This window comes from Amia ocellicauda, chromosome 10 (assembly GCF_036373705.1).
Source record: "Amia ocellicauda isolate fAmiCal2 chromosome 10, fAmiCal2.hap1, whole genome shotgun sequence".
In the NCBI taxonomy this organism is placed as follows: domain Eukaryota; kingdom Metazoa; phylum Chordata; class Actinopteri; order Amiiformes; family Amiidae; genus Amia; species Amia ocellicauda.
The window spans coordinates 6971343-6996969 of NC_089859.1; the positions used below are offsets into that span (position 1 = coordinate 6971343).

The 25627-nt window shown below is 39.5% G+C and overlaps 1 protein-coding gene across 2 annotated transcripts in view; it reads right to left on the reverse strand.

Moving 5' to 3' along the window:
- Nucleotides 1-1459: 1459 nt before the first annotated feature.
- The window catches only part of LOC136759777 (serine/threonine-protein kinase PAK 3), a 51189-nt gene continuing 27021 nt past the window's right edge, over nucleotides 1460-25627 (reverse strand). The window contains exons 6-16 of one of the 2 annotated variants that reach the window (XM_066714808.1): nucleotides 23901-23966; nucleotides 17191-17325; nucleotides 16146-16317; nucleotides 15284-15347; nucleotides 10855-10903; nucleotides 10209-10321; nucleotides 9571-9688; nucleotides 6402-6501; nucleotides 5864-6060; nucleotides 5482-5619; nucleotides 1460-5100 (exon numbers count right to left, since the gene is read on the reverse strand). In XM_066714808.1, coding sequence (XP_066570905.1) covers nucleotides 5011-5100; nucleotides 5482-5619; nucleotides 5864-6060; nucleotides 6402-6501; nucleotides 9571-9688; nucleotides 10209-10321; nucleotides 10855-10903; nucleotides 15284-15347; nucleotides 16146-16317; nucleotides 17191-17325; nucleotides 23901-23966 — 1242 coding nt within the window. In that variant the 3' untranslated portion in view covers nucleotides 1460-5010. The remainder of the gene's footprint in view (nucleotides 5101-5481; nucleotides 5620-5863; nucleotides 6061-6401; nucleotides 6502-9570; nucleotides 9689-10208; nucleotides 10322-10854; nucleotides 10904-15283; nucleotides 15348-16145; nucleotides 16318-17190; nucleotides 17326-23900; nucleotides 23967-25627) is intronic. The other variant, XM_066714810.1, reaches the window with a different exon arrangement.

A 25627-nucleotide genomic window follows, 5' to 3' on the forward strand; every position in this document is an offset into this window, starting at 1 on the left:
TGGTCAGGGGTTCCCAAACTATTCCTACCTCTGCCCCTTTTAAGAAACTAGAAATTGATTAGCCACACAGAATACAAGACATTTTATGTATGAATGTTTAAATATCTTCACTTGCTATACAGACTGCTTTTAAAAGAAAATAATGTGAAATTATTCAGCAGAAATTTAGGGAAGCAAAACCAAAGAAACCAAAACATTTTTTAAAAGCTGTAATATGGCTGCATTGTTCTGCTTAATGCAAAAATTGATATAAACTACTAAATCTCTGTTCCCTGTTCTGTCACCCACTTTAGTTCCTCTGGCAACACATTTCATAGTTGAAGCCAACAGTTAAGAAGGAACCTCTTGTAAAAAACATGTTCATGTTATGTATCAAATAGCAGATAATAGCCACAGACATTGGTATCATTTGATATATCTATAAGCAATGTGTTACTTTTTTCAATAAATTATATATATATTTAATAAGAATGTTTTCATGCATTAAAAAGGGGATTTTTTTACCCAACATTTTGATTTGTTTCTCTTTCTTAAGTGACTGCCTGTCAATAACATAATCACCTGGATGATATAAATACTTCTGGATTGCTAATAATAATCTTTGCAGAGTTTAGATAATTGAGGACATTTTAGTTTTTTATATTTGTTATATTTGTCATGTTTTGTCAGTCTTAATATTATTTTTATTCTAAAGTGTGATTGCTAAAGTGAAACATGGACCATTAAATATATAAACTATTGCCCAAAAAACAAGCAATCAAACCAATAAGGTTATGTATGTATATAGAGAACCATCTTAATAATGTTTGTAGTTAGGTCAGCAATATAGAGTCAAACAATTGATTAACTAGTCCTGTCTTTCCCCCCTCATTTTTAAATATGTTCTTTAATTTGTTAATTTAGTAATAATGAGTTATGACAAGCCCTTGTATCTCCAAAACTGAGAGAGTCTCTTTTTTTAGTTTTTCTGTCTTTTTAAGTCTCATTGTAGTCAATGACATCTTGAGATAGAGTTTGGTTTAACTCCAAAACCCTGTCTCTGTCCATACTGCATTTTGTGACAACTAAACAGGAAAACATACACAAATTTACTAAAATATGCACATAATGTGACAGTTACTCATACACAGAAGTTAAAAAAGCTTTGGGCCATATTTATTATTCAGTTCTGCCACTACAGGTTTATAGCACTATTATAATAAAGACAACTAAAACACCTAACATTACAAAACTAAAAAGAAAGGGCTAAGTGACCTCCAAGAGCTAAAAGCTAAAAAGCACATTGTAACTTTAATTTTGCATTGTAAATGAAGTGTAAAAAGTATATAGTTTTAATGAACAAAACTGTTTACAGAAAGTACAAGAAAAAAGGAAAAGTGTTTTGTTCAGAATGTTTATTTTTTGTTTTTTATTTTTTATTTCGGTCCAATTTCCAAACTGCTTTTTTTGTTGTTGTTTGTTTTACACTCAAGACACAGCCATGCACAATCCATAATTCAAAAATTCTATTGCTTCCACCACAATTAAAAATAGCTTATCGAAAACAATTGTTTTTTTTCATTTTGTTTTTAAAAAAGAATGAAAAAAAATCTGCTGAGATGGATCAGCACTTTACAAATTAAATAATTTTAAAAGAACATTTTTTTTTCTCGTCTTGCTTTTAATACACATTTATAGAGGAATCTCACGTCACATTTACAGGTTTACACATCATCCAATAAAGGAATGTACAGGAACTTATATAATGTGGGAAGATGCTGAACAGAGTTAATAACGTCCTGTTTTATTGTGATTTCAGGGTCTAACATTAAGTTAGATGTTCTTGTGCTCATTGTCTTGACCCAAAAAGATTTTGACTAGGAACAGACTGGGCCCACACCTTGTCCTGTCAGCCAAAAATAAATCAACTTATCTTTCCCAAGAGTAAATGTTCAGTACAAGAGTTTTAAAAACAAGAGCATGTGCCTTTTCTTCCATTTCATCATTGGCTACATTTTACAATACAAATAAGCTGCTGAACTCTGCTTTAACTCTTGGGTGGGTCAAAACATGATTCAAATACACAGCATAGAGCAGTCCAAAACATTTTGTTTTCATTATTTCAAAATCTTAAAATGTTTATATATATATATATATATATATATATATATATATATATATATATATGTATATGTATATGTATATATAATGAAAACTGTGAAACGTTCCACCTTTATTCTGTTACCAAAAACATTAACCATGTGACCAATTTGTTTATAGAGACTTATATACGGATCAAATCAAGGTGAATTGAAACAGTCTGTCATTCATTAAATTATAATGTTCACCTTTTATGCCCACCCTCAAAATGTCACCTCATCTTGCTCAATACCAGATCCTGAGAGGGTCAAAGAACGTAAGGTTTTATATATGACCGTCTTCTGCGTTGGAGTCCCTGAAAATGTGCCTGTTTCTCACAGTGATGTACAGTAGTAGCACTTTCGAGGGAAGGAGGAGGTAACTCCCCTACATTGTTCTGAGGATTGGAAACTAAAAGTTTGGTTTCTCAAACCAAATGTGAATGCAGGTGGTTAAATTTTCTATAAATGCAGCGAGCAGTAATCCAAGAGAGGTTGCACATTTTAGTGTAAAACATGAATAACTTTTTTTCCCCCAAAAGATTTCAAATTTCTTCAGGAACATAATTCGCTCTGTTTTACAACAGTCTGCTAACACCCTACCATATCTGACTGGAAAGAGGATGCATGAAACACAAATACCAGTTTTTTTTCTTCTCTTCCTAAATCAATACAGTTTATCTGGATTTCTTGTGATCTTGTGCATTAACAGTTTCAAGTATAGCACATCTGTTACATTTCGCAACAATGACACCAACCAATTATGTCAAGGTAAACAAGGTTATAATTTTTTACATCATGGAGTGTAGAAGAGCATAATTCCATCAAGAAAAAGGGAAGGGAATGAATATGGTAAAAGCCTGATTACAACATTGCAAATATATATATATATATATATATATATATATATATATATAGTATGGAAGGCAAAAACCACACACATACACACACATTGTTCAAAATCGCACCTACACACATACACATATACATATAATGTATGGTTTATGCATGTATATTTATTTTTTTTTAAACATATTCTGTTTAAATACAAGGTGTTTCAGCTGATATAATTAATCTTTTGGGGATTCCTCTCTCTGTGTTTTGCCAATTTAAGATCACTTTTTTAATATATATTTTAAACGTACATGAGACCCGGAGAACTAGTCCTAGTGAATGAAAAATTATATAAATAGTTAAATCAAAACAAATGTAGTATGGTTGCCCAATAGTGAAGTGTTATCAAGATTATATTTTCTGTCATGATCAGTACAATACATACTGAATTATACATGTAGATGTGTGTGAGAGTGTAATTGAATACCCTGTGCATAACAGTGAAATATGGTGATGATGGATGATTTATAAAATACCAATCACTATGATGTCTAAGTCTGTCCATTGCTACCTTGCTAATGGTAGCTTAATCTTCTCTAAATCCTTTAGCTTCACTCCTGAAACACAGTGTTTTATTTAATTGTGTGCTTGAAAATGCCCACGTTACCTAAAGAAATGTTTTATTCAAAAATAGAAAACAGGAAACAGCTGATAATAGTAGGCTGAAGAACATAGTGTTCCTGTAGCAGTCTGTGTTGATGCATCAAAAATGGGGTACAATCACAAAATAGTTAATCACTCCTTGAACCCTTTTCCTTTTAAATGCTTGAAAAACACAAATAAGAGCTATTTCTTTGACTCTGGACTCTCCCAGACATTATTTTTTTAAGAACAAGAAGCTACTGGAACGGAACAAAATGGTAACTTTAGTTGAAAAAGCATTAAAAAAAATAGCACCCCTTGTAAAAAGTATATACATATTTAACTAGTCTAACAGACAGACTTTGTTGCTGTCTGTACTTCTGTGACCCACTTATAAGATCCCACTATTTTGGACAAATGGCTTGCCCTACAAAGGGCATCCTTTTAGGGCCACGAGGAGATTGACATAGGATCCGTCATTCTTTTCTCTGTCAGAGGTACGCCAACTGAAATATCTAAGTCATTCTTAATTTATTCTTACACTGTTACACCATTTGAGAAAAAATAATGTTTAATGTTCAAATCCTCACTTTTTGAGGCCTTTATATTCTTAATTTATTTATGACCTGTGATGTACTGAAGCCACTTGTATTCAGAACGACCCAGGAATGTTGTTCAGAAGCAGTGAACACACGTAGCTGAACACAATTCGGACCGGCCTTGCAAATACTTGTGTCACTTCAGTGCCTTTTTTAAAAGACTTCATCCCCATGAATACAAAATAGATAATTCCTTTTGAAATGGAGTTACGTCAGCATCACAAAAGCGACCTTTGAGACTCAAAACATGAGATATGAGGAAATCCATTATATAATGTTACCAAAGACATGGTCATGCAGTTGTATTGAGGGTCTGGATTTTCCTAGCTTCAGTTATTGAGATCGACCATTAATGTTTGGTGGTAATTGGACCTCTTGAGCCGGTGTAGATCAGGGCAAGACAGAAAATCCAAGACCTTTGCTGTAGGATCATTGATCAGGGAATTAACTGAGGGTTCTTGAGAGATTGAACAGTTGAAAAGACTGGTGGTGTGTTTCCTCGATGTATTTTCCTTTTCTTCTTGGATCACTCTCTTCCTCCAGAAGAGCAAAATTAAAAATCTGGAATTCTGCAAAGCCAGACTCCCTCGGAAACAAATACTTCTGACATACATTACAGTTCCACAATTAACAGTGTTTCAGAACATAAAAGCAGTCAAGTTGAATTCTCTGGCCTCTAAGAACAGCAAAAGCTGGGCTCTTTTCCATTTTTCTTTTTGTGCTGTCCCATTAGCTGTCCACTGCCATAGCCTGTAGGAAGAGGTCCAGTACTTATTTTGTTTTTACTTCAGTCTCCTTCAAAAGTACTACGATCCTTCTTAGCGGCTGCTGTTCTTTATGGCTTCCTTTGCAGCTACAATCAGGGGCGTCAAGCTTGAGAGAGGTTTGGCTAATTTCAAGAATGGATGCTAAATAAAGAAAGAAAACATAAAAAACGGTCATTGTTTTAAATAAATAACAAACGAGTTTCAAACCATCATTAACGTATTGGCAGGATTCTCTGATTTTATGTACTTTTGTAAATTCAGAAGCCCTATTTCAGATTTGGGATCAATAGGCAAATGCATGTCTCAACTGGAGCTCTATAAACCTACCCATAATGCTCAGTGGATGGTTAAATTGTTAACATAGCAATAAGCAGAAACTTCAACCTTGAGCTGATCTTACTGTAATCCTGTAGACATAAATGTTTCTCCTGTCCTGGCTGAGGTATTAAATTGACAAGTTCCAATTCATGATGTAAGGGAAGATTGTCAGTATCTTAAGTGAGTCAGAAAAGATGGAGTTACCTGTAGTAGTTCCTTAGCTGAGCCTCTCCTGTCTACATCCATCTCTAGACAGCGGTTCAGAAAGTCCCGGAACACGGCGGACAGCCTCTCAGGGTTCTGGAGCTCCGGGGTGCCATTGGTCGCAATCAGGTACAAGGCCTGCAGAGGGGAATGTAATTAACACTTTAACTCTTATCTTTCTAAACAACAAGTATTCAATTGTAAATGATACGGTTGCTCAAGACAAAAAAAAATATCCTGTTGAATGTTTTTTCTGGGAAAACAACACATGGTATTGTGTTACTTAGCAAACAGAGTTGCATTGAAGGCAAACAAGAGAAACTTCCTTCTTCTCACACTAGCGAGAAATAAAAACTAAGATAGTGCCATGAAAGGCTCTTACCCTGAGTGGATTTTCATTGAGATAGGGAGGTTCTCCTTCCACCATCTCTATTGCCATGATCCCCAGAGACCAGATGTCAACTTTGGGACCATAGGCTTTCCGGGTCACCACTTCTGGCGCCATCCAGTATGGTGTGCCAACCATAGTGCTGCGCTTGCTCTGCTCAGGGGTGATCTGGGCACAGAAGCCAAAATCCGCTGCAAGGGATAAAACAACTTATGAGGCTCTGCAGTTGTTATTGCGTACCACCCGACTCTGCAGGACAAGGGCCTGTGGTTTCTTTGGTTACTGCTTGCCTTCTCTCTCAGAAGATGTTCATTGTAATAGCCTTGTGCTGTTGTGATGGCTGACCATTGAGGACCAGAGTTTAGCACCCCTGTCCAATTTAAGTTAAAGTTAAATATGTTTAATTAGATGTTTGTAATGATCTGTTCAGTTTGTACAGCTAACACATAGCCACAAACAATACACCATGAAGGAAACCTGTCAAAGTCTTTGAGTGATCACAGTTGTGAGTTTTTTTTTCCATTGAACTTACTTAACTTCACCGATCCATCCATTCCAAGGAGAATGTTGTCACTTTTAATGTCTCTGTGGATCACTTGATTGGAGTGGAGGAAATCCAAAGCCTGTAGACACTGAAATGAGAAAGTGATATTCTTATTCATAAACAAATAATATAAAAGTCTGACAGTATGTACAAAAGTTAATCAGTGCCTCACATATGTTTTTAAATATTGATTGCTAACCTTTGTTTCTGTTTTCTTTGGATATTTTGGAGGATAAAAAAATGGAAATGAAAAAAAGCTGTATTTCCAGACTGTTATTTTGATACTGATTCTTGTAAAAATTGTAGTATGACCCCAATGGGGCAATTAATTGGGTCTTGACCGCCGTCTTGGCACCAGGTGCTAAACGTTTGCCAGCGGTAGGAATACTGTGACCTCGTAGAGGGAGCTCTCACCAAGTGAATAGTGGCTACTACCGCGTCTGACAGACCCCAGGCAGTCAAACGCTCCCACTCAGGGGCCAGGCCGTGGCCTGCAGCTTGGACAACAAGTCCGCTCTCACTGGGAGTTGCTAAGGCTCTCTGTTGAGGAGGGCGATCTGGTCTGCAAACCAAAACCTGCAAGGCCACCATGGGGCTATCAGCAGAACTGTCACTCGTTCTCTCCTGACCTTCTCCAGGATCACCGGGAGAAGGGGGAATGGTGGGAACGCGTAAAGGAGACAGCACAGCCATAAGTGGGCTAGCGCATCGATCCCTAAGGTTCCTGAGCGGTCTTGGACTGAGAACCATAGTGGGCAGTGTGTGGAATCTGCCGAGGCAAAGAGATCCATGTCCGCCCTGCCGAACCGGCTGCACAGTTGCTGTATCACAAGTGGTTGGAGGTGCCATTCGGAAACCAGGGGGCCTCCCTAAGAGAAGTGGTCTGCCTCCGGGTTGGATAGGCCAGGGAGGTGAACTGCTCTAATGGAGCGAGCCGTGGCTGCGCCCACAGAAGCAGTCGGCGTGCTAGACAGTACAGTCTGTGCGACCGGAGACTTCCTTGTCTATTTATATAGGCAACCACCGCTGTGTTGTATGTCTGAACCAGCACGTGTCTGTCCCGTAGGACTGGCAGGAAATGAGTCCGAGGAGCACCGCTTGTAACTCCAGAACGTTGATATGGAGGGCCCGTGCAGGCTCCATCCACTTGCCTTGGACACCACGTCCGTTGCAGACTACTCCCCAACCTTGCTTGGAGGCGTCTGTCGTCATGACTGCTCAGTGGCAGACTGGGCTCATGGGCACACCGAGGGTCAAATTGTGAGGGCTCCGCCACCAAAGTGGAAGTATGGGGAATAGAATCCCTCGTGCTGCCCAGGAGGGGGCACTTTGCGGATTGCTTGCTTCTCCAGGAGAGCGGCGATTTAGGAACGAAGCGCCGCACACTGCAACGGGTCCTTCACTTGCATCCACACCATGGCTTGGAAGAGGGGTGGGCGTGTTTGAAACTGTAGGGAGTAGCCAAATGATATAATTTGGAGCACCCAAGAGTCTTGGGTGCGGAGTTGCCAATTTCAGAGTTGCTGGGGGGTGTAAGGGTGCCTCAGGGTCACAGCTCAGGTGGCGGGGTCAGGCCAGGCCTCCTCCTACCACGAGCCGCCGTGGGCTGCCAGGATCCAGGGCAGGGAGCCTGGGGGGGCTGTGGCCTGGAAGCTGAGATCGGGGGGCCTCCCTGTGGACGAGCTGCTGCAGGGACTACTCTCTCTATTGGAGGGTGCGTGAGAGCATCTCCTCCACAGTGGGGCCGAGATGGGGGCGTCCATGAGGCAGGTCCTGTCCGCCTCAGCAACCTGGGACAGACAGAGCTGCGGAGTGCCGCCACAATGGCTGCCAGGGATTGCCCAGTCGCCCTTGCCCCCTGACACATCACCTTCACCAGCTGGTCAGCTACCCCCGCTATCTCTGAGATAGGGGGCGGGTTCGTGATGCGTCATTGTGCTCTGAAGGCTCAGCCAGCTACAGGGCCAGCAGGCTCTCGGTGTTCCTGAGCTGCTGTCTTGGGCTCCTGTCTCATACACCCTCCGGAGCAGCACCTCTGTGATGTGACACTGCCTGATGGGGCAGGCCAGGTCACGTGGCTCCGTGGACAGTGGCGGTAGGGAGGCAAGCGTGGCGATGGTGGAGTTTACCAGCGTGATGTCCACCAGGCCCGCTTCTTCCGCAACCTGGGTCCTGGCATAAGCCTCCCCTCACGTGCCTAGGGCAGGGGCTGTTGCTGGATGGCCCCAGGTGGCCCTCAGTTCGTCGAGGAGGTCAGGAAGCAGCGGGACGGCCCATGTGGGCTGCTGCGAACGCTGACCTCTCTCAAACATGTGCGGTGAAGCAGGATCAGAGGGCCAGGGGAGCTGGAGACACTCCATGGCCCTCTGAATCACCACCCAGAACTCCCGGTCCTGTCCCGCAGGAGCAGGAGGGATGTCCATGCTCAACGGAGGAGGAGGGGTGGATAAGACCAGCTCCTCCTCCATGAGCTCCGCCTCAACCCCTGAGTTCACGTGGGACCCAGAGACAGGCGGTCCTCCTCCCAGGTGGCCTGTCTACTGCCCTCATTCGAGGATGGGGCAGACAGACTCCCCTCGGACTCTAGTGGCACAGTGTGAACTGGCAGTTGAGCGTCATGATGTGGGGGGGCGTGTGCTCTATTTGTACGAAAGTGAAACCGAAAGTGCAGCCAGAGCCCCGGTGCGTGAACGGAAGAGATTTGGATTAGCTATCAATAATAAGTAATACAAAACAAATAGAGACACACACACTAGTAAATCAGTGGCTAACAACACAGCCGTGAAGCCAACCAAACGAAAAACAGTGAAAATAATAATAATAAAGTCTATTGCATAGACAAGACACAGAGAGCTCACGTTCTCAGGTCCAGGCGAAATGGCAAAAGAGGAAGAACCTGTGCTGATGTCACGTTTTATAGAACAGGAAGTGGGAAGGGACCTGTTTGAGTGACGAGCTCAGGGGCCAATGGCAGCTTTGATAGAGTGACGTTTTCCTACGGAAGTGCACAGAAACCCGTCCCCCTTGGGCAGTGCTTCCGACTTGAAAGATAACAGAATATTGATCTCTAGGGTCAGCAAAGGTTCAGGGTTATGTAAAGCAATGCTGACTATTCAAAGTAAATAATGGGAATATAGAAAGACAGAAAATGTTGTACCTCTCGACAAACAGCCGCAATCTGTCCCTCATCCATGCAGGTCTCGGTTACCACATCTGTCAGCGAGCCACCGGCCAAATACTCCATCACCACCCACAACTCATCTCCAACCAGGTAACTATGGACAAACACCAACATTTCAACAAACTAAAAACTGAAGACATAATGCACCCAAGATCAGCTACCCTGATTCCCAAGATTTAATCCCTTCCTATGATCCTGAGATGTATGCTAAATAAAAGGTCCTTCCATAACAAAAAAATAAAGGTTTATTTACTTACTTTGCTCATCTAGCTAAAATGTATTACATGCAGCATAATATGTTGCTGCATTGCTGCTGCTGTTACTGTTTTTATCACAATTCACTTGCCTATAGATGTTTATGCACAGGATGTCATGAGAAGACTTTAGATCAGTTGTGGGTAACTCTGGTCCTGGAGGGCCGAGGTGTCTTCTGGTTTTGCTTCAAAGCCTCAAAGCTCAATGTTACTTAATTGAACCCAATATTTACTAAATTGAATCAAAGAAGCATTGTTTGTAGTTGTACTCAAAGGAGTATTTTAACGAGACTTACAATACCTAGAGGACTGTGGCTCTTCAAGAGTAGGGTTGCCCACCCTTTAGATGCAGAGACTGACCTGTCCAAATAGTTGACAATGTTGGGGTTTTTGTTTTCCCTCATCACAAGGATCTCATTAATGATCAGTTCCTTCTTGGGCTGCTGCTGCAAGTTCATCTGTTTGATGGCCACCTGAAATACGAGAGCGCAAGTCAAAAGTCTGCCCATGTCCCACTCAGCATGGTTTCAACAAATGTAGGCGAAAGCTGACAAATCAAGCTTCTGCTTTTGTTCACTCAGATTAATGGATCTGATCTTGCACTACACAATTAGTAAGAGCTGCGCTGTTGTTTGTGTTTTTTTTTCCCATTTTCTTTTCTTTCCAATTACTGTTTCAGGAAACAAAATGTATTAAGAAATAAGAGCTTTTCCTAGATTAATAAGCAAGTTTTGTAAACACTCCTTTCATAGTTCATCTCCAGCTTAAAATATGATATAATGTTCTTCTTTTTTAACATTAAAAACTGTGTACAATTATTAACGGTATTGTGCAACCTCAAAAAAGTGTGTTTTTTCTAAATCAATCAGATTGCATTGGGAAATCAGTACTCAGGAAAGAACTGCTGACTGAATATATTGTTCTGCTTTCTTTCTAGTACTTTAGAAAAGTTCTTTCAGTGCAGAAATGAAGATGAGCTGACTTTAGAGACTTATAGATAGTTTACCTCTTGCCCAGTTGCAATGTCTATTGCTGTGTATACAGTGCCGGATGCCCTGTGGAAAAAACAGGAGAGACGGAATCAGAATCAAACATGATAAACACCCTTTCACTGGTCTGTTGTGAATACATTCTGAAATACAATACCACAGCAGACATAAAAACAACCCCCTAGGTTTAAAGAAACCCAAAAGATAATATCTGAAAGTCATAGGACTGGTAATAAAATAATAATAATAATAATAATAATAATAATAATAATAATAATAATAATAATAAAAGCAGAAAGCAACTGCTAGAAAAAAGATCTCCAGAGTACACAAGTTTTTTTTTTTCATACTGAACAAATAGTTCTGCTCTGTTATGTTACACAATCAACAACCTATACCTAAGACACAACAATATAGGCTGACATGCATACTGTGTCCATGTTAAATAACACAAATCAAATTGTATTTTTGGAATGCTACCATGGCTGATGAAATAAAATTAAAAATCGTACATGGTTTTAGGTAACTGCTGCCATTTTGTGCTCTCTCTATATATTTTATCAAAATTAAATATTACAAATGAAACCTAGGGAGTTAGAGGAAAATATATGGAAGAAGAACCTCAATGAAGATGGACTATTGAATGTGACACTGTAACCCTTCCTTTGAAAAACAGGGCAATGTGTGAACAAAAAAATAAGCCTCACATATGAAGGATTGTGAATTTCTTCTTACTGGAAACAAATGATGACATATATGTGGGTAGGTCAAAAAACAGGCAATAGAATTATAGAAAAGCAATATGAAAAATATTGCTAGGAGACACTGTTACAAGAGTGAGAGAGAGAGAGAGAGAAAACTAGACCAAAAAATATATAAAAATAGATTCAAATTAAATGTATGCTTCACATTTTAAAAAATAAATCAGGATAATCTTTATATCTATTATTTTTATACCAAAACGATTTTCAGATATCTGTAATTTATTTCCCCGTATGAAAATATCTATCATGAATGTGTTAAACTCAAGTATAATAGCACTAGTATAGCTATTGTTTATAGTAGCATTATTGGCACAATAACTGATTTATCTGGCGCAGGGGGTTCATTTAGAATCCATTCACTTTAATTGGCTCATTGGAGGTACTTGTTCTTTTTGCAGGTGTTTCTCATTGTAATGGGTGAATCTTCTATCTCTCATTGTAAAGAGGCAAATAACAGCCCAGTCCAACTATCACCAAGTAGATACTTTTATTTGTTGGTTTTAAGTAGAGCAGCTTTGTCCTATTTTCAATTAATTCAGTCATTTACCTGTTTGTTTGAAAGGATCTCAGGTTTTTTTTCATTTGGCTTCACATGTACATTCTACACTGTGTGGTGTTGAAAAGTGGATGAAACATTCAGTAAGAAGTATTTATTTTGATTTGTAATGCCCTATTAAGTATATATTTGAGGGACGTATTTATCTAGCAAAAAAGCATGACTCTTATTCTTATTTGTATACAATTGATTGCTAGTGGTATTCAAGATCCCTGGGGTTTCATTTGTCTTGGGTTTTGCTTGTGCTTTGCTGGCCCTTTTAACTGCCTTGCATTCATATTTTTCAGTAATACAGTAATCTGTCCAGATAGGTTTGATTATAGGTATTGCTTGTCATATAAAATCAATTTATATTTCATTAGTTTCATTAGTAATATTTAATTGAATGTTTGATACCTGGCATCTATTTAACTGCATTACTTAACTATTAGGTTTACTGGCACTATGTTTTCTCCACTCTCAGGCATTCTAGAGGTTGTTTTGGTGGGGTTTTGTATGTTTTCTCCCATTTTTGTTTTGTATCTAAGTTACAGCTCCAGGTATGTATTGTTCCCTCAGCACTTTTATTCTCGAGGGGTTTGAAAAGAACATGCTGGATGAATTGTGCAAAGCCTCCAGTGTTTCCTTCTGCACTGATGACTCACGAGAGAACCTCCCGGCTCGGCACACCGTGAGCACTGTGTCATCTCATCGCTGAATAGACTGCAGTGCAGTAAGGTGGAGAAGTACAGCAACACCCTTTGATACTATAAGGTTGTTATAAAGTTTCTATTTGATATCTCTGAAAATGCTCTGAAAAGGGCTTGAATTTAATATATCATATTCAAAAAGAGTAAACCTTACCACAGATATACAGATGCTAATGTTTAATAACAAAGAATATGCATATCTTTACACCGAAACAGAATGCTTTATTTGTTTACTTTGATCTTCTCAGTTGGAAATTATCAACTCAAGTATAATGCTGTCATGTTTCTGAGAAAACATTTTACATATATTTTTTTTAATACAGTGGTATATGTAAATGTTTTATGGCTCCTTGTTTAAAAATAAACAAATAATTGAATGCGCATGAACAAATAATGTGTTATCCAGTGTGGCAAAATGAATCGTTCATATGACAGCACATTTATCTTGTCTGGGTGTTTAATGCATCTGTTCCTTTAAAACAATATTTAGACTATTAGATGGCAGTGCCACTAGATGGCAGTGTAGTATTGCATACTGTATTAGTTACTCAGCCCATGGATGGAAATCAATAGACAGATCTGTCAGATAATTGATTTCAATTTTGAGGGAATCTTTGTGTGTGTGTGTGTGTGTGTGTGTAATGTCTCTTCATGAAAAGCCCAAGTGCTTAATGCTGGCATTCTAAAACTAAGAAATAATACAGACCGCTGCCTTGACTATTACAAAAGTAATTTTTCAAGGGGCTGATTACAGCATTAAGGGGTCCCTATTTATTTAACTTTCTGTTGTTGATGTTGTTATATTGCATTGGCTGTGAACCAAGCGAGACTGAAGGCCTAAATTGAAAAAGCAAAAGAGCTTGTCCCTTGAATGGCACTAATGTACTGATTTTCTACATACAGTAGCTAGGCCATTTCAAAATACCTTTTATCGGACTACCACAGATTAAAGTAATCTTATAAAAGCTTCCCTCTTTCTCTTTTTTTTTTTTTTCTCAGGGCTTTTTCTTTTACACACCCAACCTGCTGTAACTTCAGCTGTTCGCCTTCTTTTCACTGTCATTTTACACCTTTTAGTTATCAAGTAGCACTCGAGCTTCTCTAATCCTCTTTCTTCATCAGCTCCACGTTCCAGCGATAGCCATTATGGTAGGCTTTGACATCTTCAGTAATTCACAAGTATGGTGGCAACACTGGAAAAATACCTCCCTTATTCCAGTAAAGAAAACCATGTCAGACAGAAAAAGTATACATTGAACGACGGGTGAGTGACTCGTGCAACGCGAGACCGTGTCTCACCCGATATGCGCTTCCTCGCTCTGAACTCTGGCCCAGTTGTGCTCGGCCTTGTTGTATATGGTTTCATTTTCCACCAGGCCGCTGCCGCCATCGTGACTTTTCACTGTCAGGGGTTCGGACACGGAGGTGGAATTTGTATCCATTATTAAAGAGAAGCAGCCCAGGACAAATTGGAAAGAAGGGCTTATTTGTTTGGAGGCGACTCTCCAGGACAGTGCTCTTCTAATTGAAGAGAGGCCCCTCCATTAAAGTGCTCAAACAAGAGGAAACTTGATCCCCCGCCGTCATTGTTCCGCAGCCCGCTCACCACAGTGAACCGGCAATTCTGACTGCATGAGGTATCCTAAAATTACCCTCCCTGCCCCTCAGATAATAGGTTACGATCGCCTTTCTTAATGAGAAGGAGGGGAGCATTGTTGGGCTCACCCATGCCCATCAAATGATCAAACCTTGCATGCTTCAGTGTCTCCTTTGGTCGGGTCAACATGGCAGGCAGCAGCTTTGCAAAACATACACCAGATGAGTGGCAGGTTATAAATAATAGAAGAGGCTTCATTTTTGATGAGATTGGCTCCTTCAATAAATACAGAGTGTGCTGCCGCCGAGACAGACTTTGAATTTGAGCGTGTATCTGCAGTCTCCTCTTCTGTCTGCACAGCTTTATTACAAGTGTTGAAACTATCTGAAGCCGTAGCGAAGGGCTAAAGAACAAACGATGATTAAGCATTAAGTTGCCAAGATGTTCCTTACATAGATGTAGTGTTAATGTTTCAGAAATTACACTGAAAAGGAAAGATGTTTCTTGTGCTAAAACCCTAAAGCATTTTCTGTAAAATAATTGTTATCATGTATATTCATAATGGGGGAGATTATCAAAGATGACGTAGCCTGTTTTCGGTATTTTAGATATAAAATGCAACTTCACTGTCAAAGTTAAATTGAACAAAGACACATCCCCTTCCCAGAACAGGAGTCTAAATTCAGCCTCCCCTACATCATTCTTGGATTACATTTTAATTTCCTGTACATTTCCCCTTTGGACTGTTTCTTAAGACAAAGAAGCTTTTTGTGATGTTGACTCATCCTAGCTGTGAAGTCCTGCCCAGAGAAACATGTATTGCAGAAGATGTCAGCTTACCCCTGTCCTATTTTTTCAAAGCGTGTGTACTTCTTTTTTGGGTCTCCCACACTCACTATGCTTCCTGAAAGAGAAAACAAAATAAAGTTGTTTAAGCATTTTTGCGAACACGGAAAATAATTACTACACACTACTGTTACAGGTCTAGATCAATAAAGCCTTTTTTGCTGTTGTTTTTTGTTATTTTTTGATGGCTATATATTTTGATTTTTATCATATTAAATTCTGTGACTTTGGCTCAAGAAACTGAAACTTGAAACATTGCCTTTAGGTGCTAATAATAACTTTTTTTCTATTTTGCTAATTGGAGTGAGGGATATTTTGGTGTAATGTCATGCTGACATTTTCACATTTTACTTTTACTATAAAATACTTTTTTACGGGGGTGGCATTGGGTTATGCCAATAGAAGTATCATTTGAGAACATCAGCACTTAATGACAGAGTATAAAATAATAAGAACCACTTTAAAAGGAGGTTTACCAGTGTCTTTCCCAAGGCACCAGGAGCCAACAACAGTGGGAAAGTGTCTGCACTGGAAAGATTTATACTTTTTTGCTCAGTCTCTTTGGTTTAATTTAATCAGTTTCTCCTCACAAACTGCAGCAGAACTACTCAACAGTTCTTGGCAAATGCAGAGACACCTATTACATTAGGATTGCTTTAATAGTATTAAAATGTTCTCTCAAGAAATGACAAAATTACTCTTATTTTTATTATGTAAAGTTTTCAAAACTTTGTACTGGGTCAAAAAGCATTCCACAGCAACTTCACTTTTGCTTGCCTTACAATCACAACTGCAAGACAGTAATCATTGGGAGGAGTGGAAAAGAAAAACATCCCAAATTAGTCGTTGAACGTACTTAATCGCTCCAGAATCTCTTCGTCTGTCATCTTGGATTTCTTCCTCTGCCGGTCGGTGTGTCTGTACAATGTGCTAGAAGTGTTTTCTGGTATCAAGGACACTGGGGAAGTGGAGACCTCTTTCACTGGGGCCGGGGGATTCATCGGCTCAATAACCGAGCGGGTATAAATCTAGAGTAGAGCAATGAAGAGATGGGTGAAGAGATAGTGACCACCACATATACAGAAGATCACACCAGGTTATCGATCAACTGTAGTCACGACGGTTTTTGCAAAATAACATTGAAATAATTGAAATAATTCAATTTAAGTCACTTGTTACCATAAACGGTTACACTTTACAATAAATCTCCCATAGTGTAATCATGCAATATTACAATGTACTTAATGTGTACACAATTGTAACTACATTTGTAACTACGTCTGTAACTACATTTTATCTTAAATGCATGTGATTACATATAAAACTGGTCCCAATTTTCCATTTAAAAAAAGCTAAATATGTTTTGAGAATGAGTGACTATGGTCGTGTAACAGAGGATATAAACCCTCCAGTGTTTCAGAGTTCTCCGCTCAGTGGGCCATGTCCGGTAGAGCGCCAAAGGTAGCTTCCCGGTGGGCATCCTTACCAGATGCCCCAATGGGCAGAGATCTTGAAGCTCGAAAATTGGGACCAGTTTTATATGTAATCACATGCGCATTTAAGAAAAAACTTACAAATGTAGTTTAGCATTACAGATATCATTCATACATTTTCCACATTAATAACATTGTAATAATACATAATTACACACTTCTTATGAGTAACTACACATGTTACTGAGAACCTACTATTATTATTATTTTTTTTTTTTTTCTTGGCAGACGCCCTTATCCAGGGCGACTTACAACATAAGTGCAAACAAAATGCAAAAATACAGTTAAGTATGTAAATACACCATAACTAGGGAGACTTATTTTATAGTGTTACCAGTTTATTATTGTTAATAATAATAATAAGAAGAGTAACACAGTTTAAGATTCAATTGAAGTGGCTTTTCATACTGATTTGGTGTGCTCCGGCCGAGGTGCAATAACCGGTGGAGGCTCGTTGTCATCGTCATCATCCTCATCCTCATCCTCATCTTCTTCTTCTGACACAGGCGGGGCCAAAGGGGGCTCCGATGCCGTCTTTGTGCCCTGTATGGTCGAAAGCAGAATATGTACCATATCCAGGAATGACGAATATCCTGCAGGTTAAAGTCAGTTTGCAGAGGAACCCTTGGAATTGGAAATCATTCCTGGATCCATTTGAAAGAACATCCTCCACCCGTGCCTTGGATACACAGTTTTGTTTATTTGCACTTTCTGGGATTTCATCTAGGCATGGCATGTAATCTAATAATGTATCCCGCAAGCTTTTTGAAATTGTCTGCTTGAAAGCAAAGCGTCGTGAGAGGTCAGCAGTTTGTCATGTGATCATGTTTGTCACGGTATACTATTGAAAACACTTCCGCCTATAATTTGTATGAAGTCTAAAATAAATCAATACACATTACAGAGCTATATTGCTTTTATATATTTTTTTAATACTCTATTCACACCCCATCACCTTCCTCAAATCTATACCTCAGGCAGGGCTGTTGGTCAGTATTTGGACAGTAAAATGGAATTGAAGTGACACAAGAACTGTACTGAGCCTTGCAGACAGAAAGCATTGCAAGCCAATAATGCCTGACACTTTGAAATTCAACCCTCTGCTCTAATTGGTTCCAATGCATAATTCAAAGGCTAGAAAGTGCAGTTCCATACACCTGAGAAGACAAGCTCAAAGCATTTTCAAGGATGTGGGGGAGAAAGGGATATTTAAAAACCTGTGTATAAAATAAATGCATTTTTGTCAGTCCAGCTTATGTTTCCTAAACATTTTCTTATGATGCTCTTTGGAATGCTAATGTGTCTGAAACAGATGCAAGGTCAAGGTAATCTAATTTTAGATTAGTTTAAGTAGTCATGCAGCATTAAAGATCCCCTAAACCCCACAGAAAAAAAGTGATTTCCACATAAGCAATCTCTGTGAAGTCACTTAAGGCAAACCCTTTCAGATAAATGCACATGAATGCAATTCTTCCAGTTCAGCACGGCAAACTGTGTACATATGAAATGCAATGGAATACACAGACATTTGGTAGGAACACTTGTTTGCTGTCCCAAAACCTTTGGTGAGTTCCGACAAGGGATTAATTTTAAAACCCAGAAGGAACACCACAAATCTTTCCCTTAAACAAGAAGCTCACACTAGAGATGAACAGTATAGAAAATAGCTTGAGACATATACAGTGCAGAAAGATAATAAGGGTGCTAATAAACTGACAGGTTACAGGCAGTCTTAAAACATATATATCCTGGGTTCACCACAAATAAACTGATCAGAAAAGACATCTATATAGTTGCTAAATCATTTTTACTAGTTTTACCACAAAACATTAGTATGCCATTTTACTGATTTAGCAGACTATTCATTTCCCAGCTGGAGGCATCCTACATCCTACTGAATAAAAATAATGAAACTATTTTTAGTACTGATTGTCCAATTTAATTCTCACCAATGTACAATTAAATGCGTATTGAAAACGCCTGTGATCAACTGTAAAATTATGCTATTTCATATTGTATGCATCATGCTTTATCTACAGTACCTTCAAATGACTTTACATACCCTGACTACAAAAGTTGTAAAAGTACCCAGCTTTGTGTTGTGTTGAATTCCAAAAGTGAAGCTAAAACCTTTACCAAGGAAAGATCAATGAAACAAATTTAACTGCAAAGCAAAGTATGCAAATTAAACCCACAGCAAAAAGGAAAGCTTATAAAAGTATTAGCTTATGTAGCTTATGCATATCTTTTAATGTAGTTTAACTTATGAACAATAAATAAATCCAGCTAGAAGCCAATGGGGAAACAATGCTTTCTGTTTTAAGTTGAATCCAGTTGTATATTCTTAATATAAATACAGTAACTGTTTAAATTCTAACAGGCATGCTACTAATTTATTTACTGATAGGATGTATTAAGAATATGTTTACAGATGAGAAACATTCAGCATTTTCCTTTTGGTTTCTCCTTCATTATTAACAGTTAACTATTCCCAAAGTAGGTGTGCTGTGTCCAGAGAGTGGTTGCAATCCAGTCCAGTCTCACCACTCCCTCGGGAGCTGTCATCAATCCCCTGATCCAAAGGGGTCTTTCCTCTGTTAGGAAATATAACAGACCCACCCTTTACACAGTGGCTGTTGGGCCTGCCTGAGTCCATGCTAGATCCCTGCTGTGAAAGGGGCTCCTTTCCCAGTCAAACCACTGGCTATAGTCCACGCATTACCCACAAATGGGTTCTCCGCCCAAGACCACTCAGGACTGCTGTAGATCGAAGCGCTGGCCTACCGATGGCCACACAGTCTCCTGTACGTGTTTCCCTCACTGCATCTTCTCCCACTGCGCTGGAAAAGATCATGCAAGAAAGGGTGACAGTGCTTCTGGTCACTCCCAAGTGGCCACGTAGCTCCCTGATCAGCCGGGAGCCCTGGTAGCACCCCCCTTGGACGGACCTGCTGTCTCAGGCTCAGGGCGTGAACTGGTACACGAACCCTGACCTCTTGCAGCTCTGGCCCCTGAACAGGAATGCCTCTTGGCCTTAGGGCTGTGTAATGCAGTTGTGGCCATTATTCAGTTGTCAAAAGCTCCCTCTACGAGGCTGCAGTATTCTCACCGCTGGCAGTCCTTCCACACGTTGTGTCTGGACAAGGGACATGACCTGGTCACCTGACCTATGGCAGTTATTTACTTTTCCTTCAAGAGCTGTTGGATGCTGGCAACTCCGTACTTAGCGGCCATTTCTGGTTGTCATGTCCACATTGACGGTGAGTCGACTGGAGCCAACTTCCTGGCCTTCCACTTCTTTAAAGGAGCACTATGGCTGAGGTCTCCCTGTTCTCTCTCTCTCCCTGCTTAGCACCTTGTTGTAGTACTGGAAACACTTTCCAAGGCCCCGTTTGAGCTGCTTCACTTGGCCAAGCTGAAGCTGGTCTCTTTGAAGACTGCATTTTGCTGTCTGCAAAAAATGTTAGCAAGCAACATGCCCTTGCAGTGCATCCCTCTTGTACTTGCTTTCCTGGGATGGCTCTAGGGTTCCTGTTTGGAGGAGAGCCATGTACACTGACTTTGCCCTGTTAGGGCACTGTGGTGCTACATGGACTGGACGAGGGGGCGCTGCTCCACAGACCAACTGTTTGTGTCCTATGGTGCACGGATGCTGGAAAAGGCCCTGAGCACCTGGTGGTGCACTCTGCTCGTGGTATGGCTTTGTCCTGGATCTATGGGCTGGATGTGACAAGCCCAGATACCTCTATAGGGAATCAGGCACTGGCTTTAAAAAAAATGGTTAAAAATATTTGTACTTGTATACAATGAGCAGTAAGGCATAGCTTCTAGCTCTGGCTCTTGCTCTTGTCTGACTGGTGATGCGTGGGCGCCTGTGGTACCCTATGCCTTGATTAGTGTGCAATATGTTTGTTCCCAGTGGAGCTTGGCCTTCGACCCACGTTGGGTAGATGCTCAAGCATCCATTGCAGCAAACAGTGGCAGTTTCACTGGGCATTGTGCTAGTTAAAGCAGGCAGAGGGGGGTCTACCTGAGGGACAATGCACTCGGCCTGCAGGCAGCTTTGTAAGACAATGTGTTCATGAGTTCCCATGGTAACAACAGTATCTCATCCCCTTTTTAGCAGTTTTCTCTTTCTCAGATAATCATGGGTTATCCACTTGACCTATGATGATTTTTTTTAAATACGAAAGTATTTATTTTCAATATCCTTTTTTTAACAGACTGTTATCAAATTAATATTATTAGAATCCCAAACTAGATTTTCATGTGTTAATAACAATGGCTCTTGATTAAAATCTCCAGCATATCGAGACGAGTCATAACCTTGGCTTAGTCTGCAAAATGCAGGATTTGTAGGTTACTTTCTCAACTGAGAAACAGAAACAGAACTTGGTTGTACAACCAATTGGGTTTGTGGAATTCATTGTGTAGGCTGTAATTCTTTTTGCACTAATTTAAAAAAGCTATTCTGACATTAGTTGGATGTGCTTTTTAGAACTTAAAATGTATTAACATTGTTTTATTAGTAATATTATTATTCATACTCAGCAATCCTTAGGAATAAATATTAGACCCCCGGAATATTTAGCTTCACGAGGACATGACACTTTTATGTGAAACCCATTCTACTTGTAAATTTAGCCTGAGAAAATTTTGCATCCATTTGATTAACTGCCTCTTTTGTCATATTGATCATTTTCCTTTGCCTGGAGTGGCACCTATTCATACTTAATCAGTTATTGTATTAACAAAGGATGCCATTTGTTTATACTAATATGAATTAAGGAGCAGCATGTTCATAATTGTATGATACAAAAATGTGATTTAATTACATCTGACTTGGGAGAAAACAGTTCAAATAATAACTTGAAAATTGACATACGTTTCAATCAGAGAAACATGTTCTTCAGGTTTTAGAGGTGTCTTCGATCAGTGGCTAAAGATCATGTTAATCTTGACCTGTTAATCCAATAATTGGTTCAAGTAAGTAAATGGGAACACATGATATTAAACATTGAAGATGCTCTGACATTCTAGGAGCAGGTTTAATGACATCAAAAATAGCATATATGCCTTGTTGACAGCTTTGAAAGACAAAGTTGAAAGACAATGAAAAGTTACTCTTTGCTGAACTAGAATAGAGTATTGTGATGATTTTGGGGTTATCCAATACTAAATATTATGGTCTATTCAAGTGCAGGTCTTTGGTACATCCAGCTCTTTAATTGTACAATTGAATTACTGATCACTAAATCAAACAGCAATGCAATAATTGAGCCTGGAGCAGGATCGAGGGTCTAAATGGGCCCTGCATTGAGGCGATGGGAGAAGTCAGCATTTTCACTCCATCATCTCTTAACTCCAACACCCAGCAAAGTTTTGAATATCTTCCAATACATGGTACAGAAAGGATTGCCTCTCTGGATTAGTGTTTAAAGCCTAACATCCTTTAAACAAGATATATTATTTTTCAGTTAAGTACAGCATACATACAAAAGCTATGTGTTTGTTTTTTGTTTTAAATAACACAAGTCCACTTATCTTTCTATTGTATTGCTATTTAGACACCGTGTTGTGCCACCGCATTTGTCTAAGGAAAACTATTGTAATAAAAAATAATACTCTCACATTCATAAATCAATTACTGCCTGAATGAGCAAATATTAACCATCCTTTATTTATTGGTGATGACAGGATTTCAGTGTTCACTGTTCTGACATCTGTTTCCCTGGCTACACAAGTGCCTATCCTACTGAATTTCAGAGAAGTAATGAGAATTTATATTTGGGTTTGGACAACATGCATTAAAAAAACAGCAAAACTCCCTAGTTATATTTGGAGCCAAAGAGTCCTCCTACTGAGAAGCCTCCACCTAAAACAAAGGCAATTACACTCCCTGCATTATGCTAAACCTGCACACTGCACTTCCACCATTATGTGCTCGGCATGTAAGAAACATTTTTCTTTGCATCCACCGGAGAAGCATGTAGCAAAAGGCAAATCAGCAAAATGCGCTCTGAAAACCAATCAGGCAAAAAGAGACAATGTCTCCTATACTGCAGCGATACCCAATCCCGGTTCTCTGGACCACTAACAGCGTAGGTTTTTGTTTTTGCCTGGTTTTGGTCCAGATGAATTAAGAGCTGTTTTATGAGGAAAGCAGACAGAATTGATACCACCGTATAAAAGTCACCGTGGCTGGATGCATTGGAGAGAAGAGCTTAATTGGAAATGTAGTACCTGGTTGGATCAGAAACCCAAGACGTTAGTGTGGAGAAGTGGAGCGGAGAACCACCGAGCTGACAAGCTATCTGATAAGCAGGCCTACTAAATGATGTGTAGCAAACTCCCAGCCACACAGCAGGAGTGAGACAATCAAAACATTTAGATTCAGACCTGCTTGAGCCAACCCTGATGAATGCATTTTTTGGTGATGGATATGTAATATTTATATGTTTCATTTGAAATGCTATGTAGTATTTCACAAAATAATTATTCAAATTCAATGCCTGTGTCCAGACACATATTGCAGCCGTAGTTGGAGTGCAGCTCGACAGATGATTGAAATACACCAGCTTGCTTGGCCTAAGTCTTAAGTACATCACTTAAGCAGTGGGCTGGTGTACTTGCAAAAGGTATATTTGGGACAGACAAAGCTAATGTCAAAGCCAGTGACGAAGCTATTTATTTTAGGTATTTTACATTTTGTAAGATGGGAATACAAATAAATAGAAGGACCAAAGCTAAACTTTACATTTACTTTGGATATTAAATTAAGCAATACTTTACTGCCCTGTTATGGATTACTTTAATAATAAGGCTTTTCTTGTTTGTTTGTTTCTATCTTTCTTTTATCTTTTGTTTAAGGAGAAATCTTACATTTAATCTCCAAACAGGATTATATCTGCATCGTGTATGAAAATATGTCTGCTGTTGCAGCTTTTCTTTACAGAGGCATTCATGAGGTCTGGCTGAGGCAGCTCTCGATCCATTACTACAATACAGTACACTCTATTCCATTTGATGTAATCAGCTTGACATCATTTGGTAGGGTTGAATGGGTTTAAAGGTATATCTCTATTTCATATATATGGAGAAAGCATGTAAGGTATTACCTTGTCAATAAATGTTGCGCTGTGGGTTCTAAGGGTAACAGGAGGCCCAGAGGACAGGAGACGAGTCTGGATATGAAGGTTGAAAACGGGAGGATTTATTGAACACAAACCGACACAACAAACAATAGCAAATGGCCTTCAGTGGCTTTTTAAAAAATGTTTTTTATCTTTCCTTTTCTTTTCTTCCCCTAGAGCTAACACAAACCGTTATCCTGAGGTGACACTTTGTATTCTGGACCAATGGAAACAACTGACACCCAACCACAGTGAAGAATTCCTTGGTTTCATTTCAAACACTGTTGTCCATTAAAGCAGGATTCGTTGCTACACCAGATATTTATTATTTTTTGTAAATCGCTTTTGACTCTGTGGCAGACCTGCCTTCAAATATTATTTTGCCTTTGATACGGTTCCCATAACAGGTGTGGACTCTTTTTTGAAACACCATGGCCTGATGATTAAAACCCAACGTGGCCCTGACAGAAAGTCGATGTTCTCATGAAGTTGGAGGGAAGAATGGGGGACAACCCCCGCAAATAAGTTAAATGAGTAGTTGTATTCTGATGTGATCCTATTTTGGGAACTGTGTAAAAGCCAAAACTGCCTTGAAGGAACATTCGCCTCGGAGGCAAAACGTATTTACTAAAAATGCACTGTGCTGCATTGTAAAATGGGGTGAACAGATGGGCGTCAAGTCCAGCGTGAACTGGGCATATTACTGCCTGTGCTCTTGTTTTTTTTCCTCTTAATTGTCCAAAATGTCCCTCGTCCTCTGTAACACCTGGGCAAACTAGTGAAATTTGCTTTAAATACCAGGATTGTTTGAACCTTGCTCATTTGGTTCTCCTTTCCATGTCCGGTCACACAATTTTCTTATATATCTGAACTAAACCATCTCAGCTGAGATTTTTGATTTCTCAGTCTCTATCTTTGTCTTTCATTTCAGCCACATTGTCTTTCTTTCTAACTTAAAAAACTCTTCGCAACAGTTAAGTGCATTGAGGTTTCCAAATGTGCCTTCTTGACGAGGGAGAGTTAAGTAGTCATCAAGACCAGCCTCAGCTGCAAACAATAACTTGCACATACAGTTATAGCCAGCTACGTCTTTGGTGGGAAAGGCATTAGTACATGACACTTGCAAACACATAATGTACAATCAGGTCCAGAATAGAAAGAAGAGGAAAAAAAAAATACAAACAAATGTGCGGGGGTGGGGGGTGGCACCATGGTGAAATATCAGATTTCTAAAAGTTTGCATTTAGGGACTGAATGGTGTTCATTCTGGGAGGTGTTGTCAGACCAGTCTGAGTAGATCCTACAAATTTCTGGGACTCAATGTCCGCCTTGTCTGATATCAGACTGATCAGAAGAATGCTAACCGGTTTCAGCAAGGTATGCTTAACGACTATCTTTAATTATTGATGAGAAATGCTATGCAACACCAGCTTCTCCTTGGTTTCTTGTGACATTGTGTGTAATCGAGGGCTTGAAGCAGATCCCATCATCAACCAGTGGTGAAAGTGGTTAAATTTGTTGCATGATTTTGTTAAGATTTTTTTTTTATTATAGCAAAAACCGCCTGGGAATTTTTACAGACTAGAAAAGGAAAGGAAATATTGTTTCACTACCTGAGGCTTTTATATGGAGTTCTCTGTTTGAACCAGGTGCCCTCGCACATTTTCCTTAGACTATGATTTGCAAAAGACCCAGGCCAGTCCATCATATCA